This window comes from Arachis ipaensis, chromosome B08 (genome assembly GCF_000816755.2).
Source record: "Arachis ipaensis cultivar K30076 chromosome B08, Araip1.1, whole genome shotgun sequence".
NCBI lineage: Eukaryota > Viridiplantae > Streptophyta > Magnoliopsida > Fabales > Fabaceae > Arachis > Arachis ipaensis.
In genome coordinates, this window is record NC_029792.2 from 127,206,296 (window position 1) to 127,218,063 (window position 11,768).

Here is an 11,768-nt window from a genome sequence, read left to right on the forward strand (position 1 = left end):
CACAGAAGGAAAACCAGTCACAGAAAAAACTCTTCAATGGAATTCCTGAACTTGGAGGCATTTGACATCACTGGCTCTGTTTCACAAGTTTACGACAGGTAACAACATTAAGATTGCAACTTCAGTGTGTATTTTAATAAAAGTTTTTATTTGTTGGGTCCAGGTATACTAACTTATCTAACTATATTGTTCACCATATGCTTGTAGTGATGCTTTTGCCAAGGTTGAAAGCAACCATGACCATGCTGTCCCAGAAAAAATGGTGGAAGTTGGACAAGTTGACAACACCAATGGAACAGAGTCTCTGCATGGAGAGTCTAAAGAAGGGACACATGCAAACTTCAATTCTAATGGAGTTTCGATTGAGACCCCGCATGATGCACAACAATTGAATGAAGTAGTTGGAGGTGGACAAAACATGCTCTTCGTAGGCTCGAAACAGCTGGATCCTTCCCAACACGGCTTTCATATGTTTAAGGAGAGTTTGGCCACTGGGACGTGCCAACAACTGGACATGGAGACAAGGCAATTCATGCGGCAGCTGATAAGACTCTTTGCATAACATGACATTACATCACAATCCAAGAGTATTAGCAACATGAAATTATGGCCTTAAGTTGGACATAAAGTGAAAGATACTAATTATTGAGTCTTAATTGGCTGCATAACAATGTCAGTTACACAGAATTATGAAATTAAATTAAATAGCATAAATCAAGCTCTAATTAATGGTCCTTTGTTTTGAGACTCATAACTAGTAAAAGAAATGGATATTATCTATATTAGTGATCCAAAATTCCAAACTGTGCAACCTGGGAAAGAAGATAAAGAAAAATATTTTAGAAACATAAATCTAAGTCACAAAGAACAATGTAACAGTTTCAAATCAGATGTTATATAACTTCAGTGTTGATAATCTATATTATAGCATTAAGAAAAATATAATATTTATTTAAATTGATTTATTTATATTAAAAGGAAGCTCATTTAAGCTTTACATATTATGCAATTCAGAAGAATTATACCAAAGCCCTTCAATTTGTCTTTAACACAATGAATGATAAGTATTATGAGCGAAATTTACTTCATCAACTCACTAAAAACTCAGAATCATTTACCTTCAAAGAAGAATGCATTAATTAATGTAAACTACTTCAGCAAAGCTGATAATTATATACACAAGGAGATTTGAAGCCAACCCCTCCTCAAGATTTGTATAAGTTCAAAAACAATTGAAGATATATATGAATGCATAATGTATTCTTAGTTAGATTTTCCGATAAAGTGGAACTAATTTTCAATTTGCAGCATAATAAGCAACACATAATCTTTATCCTTTTCAACACATTATTGCAGGAAGTTAAGTTGTAGTAGTTACTTTAAAATCAAAACCAGTTTCAGTTGAAGTCACAATTACAATAGAATAATCAATAAAAATCATAAGTTAAACATGAAGTGACAAAATGAAAAATACAAAGAACAGGGTTAGTGTTATCTCATAGAGGTGAAGCTTTTTTGGTCTACTGCTAAGTCATGGAGATAGAGGAGTTTGCTAGATTTGGTCCACCACTGTAATGTAGAAAAACTATCTTCTCGTCCACCACAACAAAAACTACAAAATTACTAGGTATTTGATGGCATGATGCAAGAAATCTATCAAAATTAATCCTAAGAGTGTGACTTAGGGTTTCAGATTAATGAAAAACCTACCTCATTAGACATTGAGATTCAGATTGCTTCCTCGCAGATATTGAGAGATAAGATATACGCAGTAAATTTGATAAAGAAATAAGCTTGTAAGGGTGTAAAATATGAAACTTAGGAGATGTATAGTTGAATATCAACAGAATTAATATTAGAGTGAAGAAGAAGATAATGATGTTGATGTTGATGTTGACGAAGGGAGACAATTGTGTGTTTAACTAGTTGAAAATTATGAAATTCAATTTTGTGTGTGGGTGAAATTTAGGATTCAGCAAAATTTTTTATGGAAATAACAAATTCTATTGGGCCGTAGTTTATATACCATTAATTGCAAAAAAAAAAAATTTTGATTATAATTGATAAAATATAACCCACCGTTGGATCAAATTTAATAATGATCTAACCGTTGATTTAAGTTTTCACCACAATTGGTGAAAAAACAAGTGAGGACTACCGAATCATTCACCCATTATATACATATTTCATGGCCAAAAAAAAAATCATATACATTTATTTCGGTATTTGTAAGCCTAACTAAGAAAAAATATATAAAAGTCATTCCATGCACTTGAAGTAGTTTGTTTGATTCCCATGTATTCTTAAATTTTAACACAGCTACATATTTAAAACTTAAAAATCAAAGCTTGTACTTAAAATTAGCATAGCCCTACTTATGCTGAGCTAAGTATTCAATGGTACATTCTCATGGCTACACACCATATGCAAATTCACTAATCTCTTTTAAGTTTTAACTTTTAACTTTCCATGTGCTGTGGCACCAAAATAATATTATATTTTATGGGATTCATAAGCATGTTTCTCTTAATAAAATGACCAACCTAGAAGGAGATAAATTTGTTATTCTCTAAATAGTACATTTGTGCTATTTTATAAACGCAAGGATTGGTTAAAAAGAAAAATATTAAGAAGTTAATTGTTATAAGTCTTGAGGAACAAATACTTGAAAAAAGAGTCTCATATTGAAAGGCTAACACATAAAAAAAATAAAATGCTGAACTCCCTTATCATAATAGTTAGTTTTTATAGTGACAGTTCTATAAATCATTACAAATGATGTTTTTTAATGAATGACTATATTTTGCAATATTTAATACAAAAAGTTATAAGATTCTTGATTTTCTTGTAATATGTTTTTTTTTTCTAGGAAAAGGAAAAATAAAAAACAAATAGTAACACTTCCATAGTGGTAAACTAGTTTTTTCAAAAGCATTTTGAAGGTGGGTGGGGATGTTGAGCAACCATTCCATCTTGTTACACTGGTTTGGTCTAGTGATAAATAATAAATTCATCTCATTTTTAGATACAAAAAAATAAAAACTCGTCTTAATTAAACCCTAAATTTTAAAGATATAATCACAATTTCATGAAAATGCTAAGATCATTAAAACAATTAAGAAATTGAATAGTGATAACAACAACAATAATTTCTCTGAGGCAACAACAATAACATAGAAGAAGAAGAAGAAAGAAAGCAATAATAATCAAAACAAGTATCATGATTCACCAAATTACAAGACTCTTAAACCTGATCACACTGTGTAGGAACAAAAGTAATAGTCTCCTTCTGAAGATCATGATTCACCAACAAATTCTGCTGTTGAACATTTCCAAATATTGACATGCCAGTAGAAGAACTACCCATAGCCAAACACGCCACACCCAAATTCACATCACCAACTCGATTCGACCCGTAGCAGACTCCAAACTGAAGCACACATCAAGCCCCGTTGATCCAGAATTATCCACTGGCAAATCCATTTGTGAAACAAACTCCTTCTTCAATGCATCAAAAGCATTTTCTTCAATGTATGTAATTGTTGTCCCTGAATCAATGATCAAGCCACCACTTCCGTTATTGCCGAGTTCAAACGTCGATTCCTCAATGCTCAATTGAGTTCCACCAACCGAGATTCCTTGCAGATCAAGGAAGTAAAACGAAGGCTGCATCGGATTCTTAAGCAACGGTGTCGTTACAGCTCCTTTCGCGTTTTTCGTTTTCGGCAATGATCCTAACAAAAGAACACTGTTTTTTCTGTCATCAATGGATTGTAAGCAATACGAAAATTTCGGCTCTTTGAGCTGCGAAACAAGCGATAATGGCCCCCGGCCTAGTCCGACTAGACCGGAAGCTTGTTCGAATCCACTTCCTTGGTTATCTTCGCCGCATCCAAATCCAATGCTTTTAATCTTAGAACTGCCAAAAGTAAAAGTCTCCGTTGCTAAAACGCCTTGTGTGACGGAATAATCGCCGTATGAGTACATATACTGGCAGCCTTCGCTGTCGCCGCCGCCGCCGCTGCTACAGCTGGAGGAAGGTAGAACGTTGCATAGATTGCTTCCGCAAGAAAGCTTCGAGAAACTCGAAGATTTCTTGGGGTCGAAGATAGGTGTTGGTTGCTTGTAACATTGGGAACAAGGCTGGCATTGTGTCCATATGAGGTCGCTACCAGTGTCCAATATCGCGGGGTACGACTTTGGAGGAGTACCTATGGCTAGTTCCATTAGGTACTCCCCGTTCCCCGCGTGTATTGGAGACTGGATTTGCGAAGAACTAGATTCAGATTCTGATTCTGAATCTGAATCTAGTTCTTCGCTTTTAGAGAATTGGGATTGTTTTTTTGTTACCATTGCGTTGAGCCGCTGGAGGCGGCTCTTGGCGCGCTTCATGCCGTGTTGGACACGCTCCAGCTTGGTTAGGTTCTTGCCGGAGTCAACATGGCGAAGGTTGACTCTGATGATCCCTTCATGGTGATTCTCATCAAGAACTTTTCTTGATGTTGAGAATGTTGGAACAATGAGGAGAAGAGATAGAAGAAGTGGAGGAAGTAACATTGAAGATGATGATGAAGATTTCAATTTAGACATTGTGGTTATTATGATGAGTTTTTTGTGGGTGAAATGGTGAAGGAAAATATAATGAAGTGAATAGAGTGAAGAACAAGGATTATAAAAAAGTATGTGTAATTTATATATATATTAATGTATTAATGTATATGCATATAAGGTTGTGTAGCTAATAATGTGCTAGAGAAATGGTCTTAGTCACACTTGAGAAAAAGAAGTCATATATTGTAACGTTTTTCCATCTAATATGGAGGAGAAGATAAAGGGTTTTTCTTTCTTGGAGAAGACCAAGTGTGTGTGTGAAGAGGTTGAGTTCAGGGTTGGTTGTCATGAAAAAAACAAGGGAAATTATTATGAAGGANAGTCATTGTATATTTTTTTATTATTGAATGGGACATATCTCATTCTAGGAACATCATAAATTCGATAAAAAAAAATACTGGTCCAATTTTAAATCAATATGACTGAATATTTTGTGAGGTTTCTCTTTTGTTGTTGAGCAAATATTCAAAGAGGCATCAAATATGGCTGACCAATCTAAGCGTAATTATATTACAATGGACCGTGGTTATTATTATCGATGTTGATCATGAATTGGGTGAACCACATACTTCACATAAATCATGGAAACCATCGATAAAGTGTAGCACTATATTATTTCCATAGTATATAAAAACTATACAACAAGCTTGTCATTCAGTCATTCCCTCTATCCTTACCCTTTTTGGTTTTACTCTTTCTTTAGTTTCATCAATGATTAAATTTTTGTATAGAGTTGTGATGAAGGGATTGGATTTGATAGGTTGGGTGGACAAACATGTTTACCAATTGCTCTAAAGGAGTAGAAAATTTAAAAAATAACATAAATGAATAAATAAGTAGCTTTGTTTCAATTCCACGCATCTGTGTAGGAAAAAGAAGTAGGTTGACGATCCTTTTTTTTAGTTAGGTAAGAAGACCTTATAAGACAAAGATATGGCAATCTATTAACAAAACCTTCATATTTACAATTTTATAGGGCATTGGTCAAAACTTCATACCAGTATGTAACACCTTTGTTTTTTCAGCAATTATCCATTATCATGTATTCTGCTAAATATTTAAACAATGGGAAATTATATCAAAGTGTCCATCTATTTACATTTATATTTAATTAAATTAATTGTTTTTGGGAAATTATATCAAAGTGTCCATCTATTTACATTTATATTTAATTAAATTAATTGTGTACCATAGCTACCTCGTTCAAGTTTTGAACAATAACAATCATGCTATGCAATAATTAACACCAGCTGTGTTAAAAAAAATTAACACCAGACTTCAAATATGATAATACTTTGGTTATTATTATTTTGATTGGAATTTGGACACTCTTGTCTTGTAAGACATATAATAGGACTCAACCTGTGTCAATCAAGGACAGAAAGGAGAAAAAGAAAAAAAAATCAATTATGAAGATCCACTCCCAACAAGTAATATGTTGATTTTTTTTTTAGTTACCACGTAGGAATTTGTTTAACCTTTTTTTCCCATTTTCAGTTAGTAAGTGTCCATTTGATCTTGAGTGGCGCAATCCAATTAGTGATAGATTTAGGAAGATCACCTACATTAGCACCAAACAATTTTAATAAAGAAAAGGGTAAATGTTCTGGCGGGTCCGGAAGCATTTTTTACCTGTTCCCATTGAGTAAAGTTACCTCTTACTCGATTCAGGCATGATATGAATATGATTATTAATTGTTGGTATTGAGTGCCATTCTTGATACATCATTCCTCTATCTCAATTTAACTATGAACCTATAAGTCTCCAACATAACCCAACAATACGCTTTAGTTTGAGCTTATAAGATCATCAGATGATGATCATGCAACTCACTTCATTTCAATTTCTTGTCACTGAACCACAGATCAATTCATAAAAAGCCTACATGGGTTGTAACGAGTGTTTGTTGTTGGGAGAACCCAACTCTGAAAGAACAAGGGTCCCAAAAGGTGCTGTTCGTTACAATTTACTCGGTGATACTTCACTCGATCACAATCAATTCTTTCGGCTCTTAACACCTAAATGAGATCTCAGAATAACCTTCCCTCAAGAATAGGAAAAAGGGGAACAACCTTGGGAAGAGGAATCAATTAAGTAAGAATTGGAGAAATTAATCCCTGAGATACGTTAGTGGTTGAATATTTTTAGTCATTTACATCATATTGAAAGTTCATAGTTTAAAAGTTCTAAGCAAGTCCATATGGTTAGGTTTGTAATAGAGAAGCATATGATGTGTGGATTGATAAATGATCACCGGTTTTAATTTCAACAAAGTAACTAAATATACTTGTAAATCATCTGATTCTAATGTAGATAACCTGCCCATCATGACATCAGATAAGAGAACTAATTGAAATGTGTCAAACAAACTATTTATTATTTTAGAAAATAAGTACTGCAAACATGGAAAACTTTCTAAGCTGGTGCACTTATATGTCTGACCTTTCTAGATAACAAATATCACAACCCTAATTCAAATACGCTACATGCACAGGTTGCATATAATTGTCCTCCCAAGAAATTCACCATAAAAATTACTTGCACTCTTAATAAGTTTAGATAACAAGGCTTCTAACAGCGCAACTAGGTTTTGATTTTCTATTATTCAAAGCCAATTGTTGACCTTTCATTGTGAAGCAGTACTGGCCTGTCAAAGAAAAGGGGTATTATTTGGCTGTTGTATTTTCCTTTGCTCCTTCATATAGTTTTGGTAGGTATAGAAAACATGCTTCTGCCCTACAAGAAACACTTGTATCCCACAGGAGAAAGTTTGATATATGCCAAAAAAGATTTCCAAATTTCAACCACTTGATTTCATATATATGTATAATGTTTGAAAATTATTCAAAGAACAAAAACAAGTGGCTATGGATAATTTTGACACACTACAAGATGACGAGTATTTCTCACATCTTAACACAAGACCTATGGTATATTTTTGGTTACCAGCTACTGCCTCCAAACTAAAATTTGAAACCAGCTAGGTGTAGCTTCCAGCCAAGCCGGGGGACAGTAGTGTTGTCATGCAACACAAATAAAATTGAGCATAGCACCTAGAATACAGAATATTTATAATTTTATAAATAAATTAGTTGCAAGCCATGGTTTTTAACAAGGTTACAACAAGTTGGGGAAGGACCCCAGGGACAATACATAATAATAAATAGATAACTACAAACCGTAAGATTTAGGCCTAGGTTTGTTCTTACCTAACGAATTCATTCGATTGGCATGTTCTTCTTCCTCCTCCAGCTTCTTTCTCCGAGCAGCCTCCTCTTTCTGTCTCTGGATCATCTCTAATTCTCTCTGCCGTTCCTCATCCTTTCGTTGCAGCTCTAGGGCTTCTCTTCTCTGAGCCTCTTCCACCCTCCTCCTATTCTCTTCAAGCATCTTATCCAGCTCTTCCCTCTCTTTTCTAGCTTGTTCCTGCATCATATCAAGAATCCCCAACCAAATGAGGACATTCTCTTTTCTTAAGCTTTGAAATCATACATGTATCATAAAGATGTTATGAGACCAGAAAAACAAAAAGAAAACTAATTAGGACCTCAACCTGCATTTCTAGAAGAATGCCATATTTTAAGAACATTAAGCAAATTTAGATACAACAACAAAACCTTCTCATCCTAAATATGTTGGTCCTAATTTTCAGATGCAAATGGCAAAGTAATATATTGGTCAAGCTTTTCACAGACACACGTTCAGTACAGTTTCCTGATGATTGATAGTGTTAAGGAGTGAAGATAGTGAAAGAGATAGTTATTTATGTAAGAAGGTTCAGTATTAATCTAGAATTAAACCTGGAAATAGCATTTCCTGTCTAACATAGTAATTTGATTAATATAGGACACTGAAAGGGATTCATTTAAGGATGAGGGATTTGACCATATTTTAAAGATACTCAAAGGTACCAAGATTACTACAAAATTTATTCACACTAAAACAATTGTTGAAAATATGACAATTTTAGTGCTTGAAACTCTCTCGCACTATAATACTATATATAATATGGGCTTTAGAGAATAAGTAATGACTTGCCCCTGATATTTCTTTCCACTAGCAGAGAAAGACGGGTAAAAGAAAAAGGAAAGTCCCAGTTAGCCTACTTACTTCTTTCCTTCGAGCCTCATTAAGAGCATCTTGCTTTTCCTTTTCAAGTTGAACTTCAACATCATCAAACAATTTCTTCACACCCTCTGCTATGCGCCTTTCTATTTCCAATCTAACTTCCTCTGAATCAAGCTTCTCCTCAACATTTTTTCGAATTGCTTCTTCGATTCTTCTTGCGGTCTCTTCTTCCAATTTTTTCAATTCCTCCTCGTGTTGACGCCTGCTAGCAAATGCAAATATTGAGAAGATAAATAAATGTTCTTTGATGAAAAAGAACACAATCAATCTTTTAATTTAAGATAAAAGCATAGTATTAATATAGAGAGCTAAATAATACAAACAGAATGGACAACAAGAGATCCTCCTTGCAGAAACAAGAACTAACAATGGAAATAAATAAAATAAAAAATCAAAATAACTTTGCAATCTCTCAACACATCTGAAAGGGAAAGTTCTCTAAAACAATCACTAACTCTGCACCAAACCGAAGTCAAACACCTAAAATCTTACTCCACAAGCAAGTCATAATAATTTCTAGATCCATACAAGAATTAGATAAAATAAAGGCTTCACTTTCACATTTGTTTAATATTTTTCTAGCCAGTTCATCCATTGACTTGGAAAATATGAGCTTTTTATGCTCACAAGGCATACCTCTCTAACAAGTTTCTGATCCATAACAAATGAAGTTTCAAGTGGAACAGTAGATAAACGATGCAGCAATTGTTTCATCCTAATAAACAAGTTGGACAAGGCAGTAGCTTCCTTCAGAAAAGCCAGTAGCGAAGAATGAAAACAACCTGTTGCATTTTCAAATTGGCATCACTTACCCTCAGAGAAGAAGGAAATTCATTCCAAAAGATCTACCTAGATTGCAAGCATGCTACATTTAACTTTCTAAAACCATTTTAAAAAAATCTCTCACAGTCAAGAAGCTTTTGATGATAATCGATTTGTCAGACAAAAACAAGCTTATCCTAATTCGCACACATACCGAATCTCCAAACTGCTATCAGATTTATATCTTCATATTCATGTTAACTGTAGAAATACAAAGGCTCACCCTCTCGAAATTATATTTGATGTCCCCAAAAACCTAGCAAGCATTGAATAACTGCTATGCATTAATTTCTCATATAAAATTATCACGCATTTTCAACCTACCGAATTTCCAGCGAGGTGTATTCTTCGTAAATTAAAGTTCAAACTAGCAAGCACGAATCAGAAATTGCTAGTCTCAACCAATAGAATTCTCTTCGTTTCACATTTTCTCACCAACATTACACACTAAATTATCAACCAATTCAGGAACAAAATCACGAACACAAATTACAAAATAGATAAATAAATGAAGGCATAAATAACAAAAATCAGTTACCTTCTCTTTTCTTCTTCGTCTTTTTTGAGCTTGTGATGGTTCGCAACGACACTGGGACTGCGCGATTTAGGAGGAGGAGGAGAGGGCGAGGAAGTGCTTCTGCTTCTGTGCCTTCTGCGGCGCCTCGGCGAAGACGGTGACCGCGTTCTGCTTCTGCGGCGCCTGTGGCTAGGGGATCGGCTTCTTCGCCTGAAAATTCGGAACTAATCGCATGATTCAAAAGCAAAGTTGAAACGAAAACGAAGAGATTGGAAATGGAATTACAGAAGAAGAAGATTGATAGCGGACCTTGAGGATGTTCGATCCCTTCGAGAGTGAGAGTGAGCATGACGGTGAGAAACAGGGGAACGAGAGTATCTTCTTCTGTGGGAAGGTGAACGCGAACGAGACAAGCTCCGAGCCATGGATGAGCGAGTTTTCAAAACCTAACTCGGTAACTCGTCGACAACTCGCAGATCCTCACTCACTAATCACCACTGATAATGATTCAGGCTGTCCTTCAGTCCTTCCACAGTTCCAACCATTCAATCCTCGCATAATTTTTTTTCAACTGAATAAAAAAGGATTAAAAGCTAGACCAAAAAAAAAGGATTAAAATGTAGTCTTACTTTTTTTTTTTTACCAAAATAATGTATCAACTATCGAACACCAAATCCTAAATTTTAATGAGATTTGTAGAATCTAAATTTAAAAAATTATATATTTGTGTAGAAAATAATCATTAAAATTTTTGGTGGAATTTAATTTTTTAAATTTAACAAACAAAAATATTAGATAAAATCAAATTTATTCAAAGATTAATCCGACTACAGGAATGCAATTTTATCTTTTTTGAATCGTAATTATACTGAGTCTAAATGATGTAAAAATCGAATTTAGATTATATATCTTGATATTTTAGACTTAAATTAGATTATATAATATGTCAAGACAACATACACTAAACTAAAATAAAGATAATCATGATTTTTAAATAAGTTAAAACCTTACTTGAATACAATAATTTTATTTTTTAACAAAACATAACCTAAAAATATTCATTACTTTTTAATCTCTATCACATCATTTACTATTATTAGGCTTAAACTGAAAACAGCTAGTCCATGTTGCAGCATCATAATACAATAGAAAAAAAATGTTCCAACAACCTTACATATTACATTAACAACTTTCTTACATATTTTAGTTAAAGCCAAAACTTCTAATTCATTTTTTTTTTATTTTGGATTTAATTGAAGTCAGAAAACCAAAACCTTAGTCCTGATCCGGTTGAATAGTTTAGCCGGACCAATTTTTTAAGTTTTGGATTTGATCGAGTCATAATAAAATTGGATCAAACTTAACTAAAAAGCTAAAAAATTTGGATATATATGGAAGTAGAATGGGTATTATATCTTAATATGATAATTTTTTTGGTGTTTTTTAAAATAATAGTAGGTACACAAATTTGACCATCCGATTTGTGTTTAAAAAATTTTAGAAGTTTGTACTCCAAAATTTTTAAATTTTTTCAACAGAAATCGGACGGTCCAATTTATGTAACTAAAAATCGGTCCAATTTGTACTCCGTACATTAAATCATCCCCCATTTTAGAAAAATACCACAGTAAATCATAATTTAAAAAAATACCATTATTAATCCAATATTAAAAATAAAAAAATGTAATT

At 33.5% G+C, this 11,768-nt stretch overlaps 2 protein-coding genes across 9 annotated transcripts; both read right to left on the reverse strand.

Annotated features, from left to right (window-relative positions):
- Positions 3,086-4,910, reverse strand: LOC107614159 (aspartic proteinase nepenthesin-1-like). Its single transcript, XM_016316386.2, is given in 2 exon segments — positions 3,086-3,402; positions 3,405-4,910. Coding segments are annotated over 2 exon segments (1,344 nt in total). The 5' UTR covers positions 4,591-4,910; the 3' UTR covers positions 3,086-3,244.
- On the reverse strand, positions 6,474-10,680 carry LOC107614006 (uncharacterized protein At1g10890). Of its 8 annotated transcripts, none has more exons than XM_021110124.1 (6): positions 10,389-10,680; positions 10,263-10,289; positions 10,101-10,223; positions 8,723-8,945; positions 7,822-8,038; positions 6,969-7,259 (listed from the first exon to the last, which is right to left on the reverse strand). In XM_021110124.1, exons 1-6 carry the CDS (start codon positions 10,502-10,504, stop codon positions 7,168-7,170), a joined length of 798 nt encoding a protein of 265 aa, XP_020965783.1. In that variant the 5' UTR covers positions 10,505-10,680; the 3' UTR covers positions 6,969-7,167. The 8 variants fall into 8 exon arrangements, with proteins under 8 accessions (XP_020965784.1, XP_020965783.1, XP_016171702.2 ...); XM_016316216.2 differs by having other exon boundaries at positions 8,723-8,942; positions 10,389-10,678; XM_021110125.1 differs by lacking the exon at positions 6,969-7,259 and adding an exon at positions 6,474-6,657 and having other exon boundaries at positions 10,101-10,289; positions 10,389-10,677.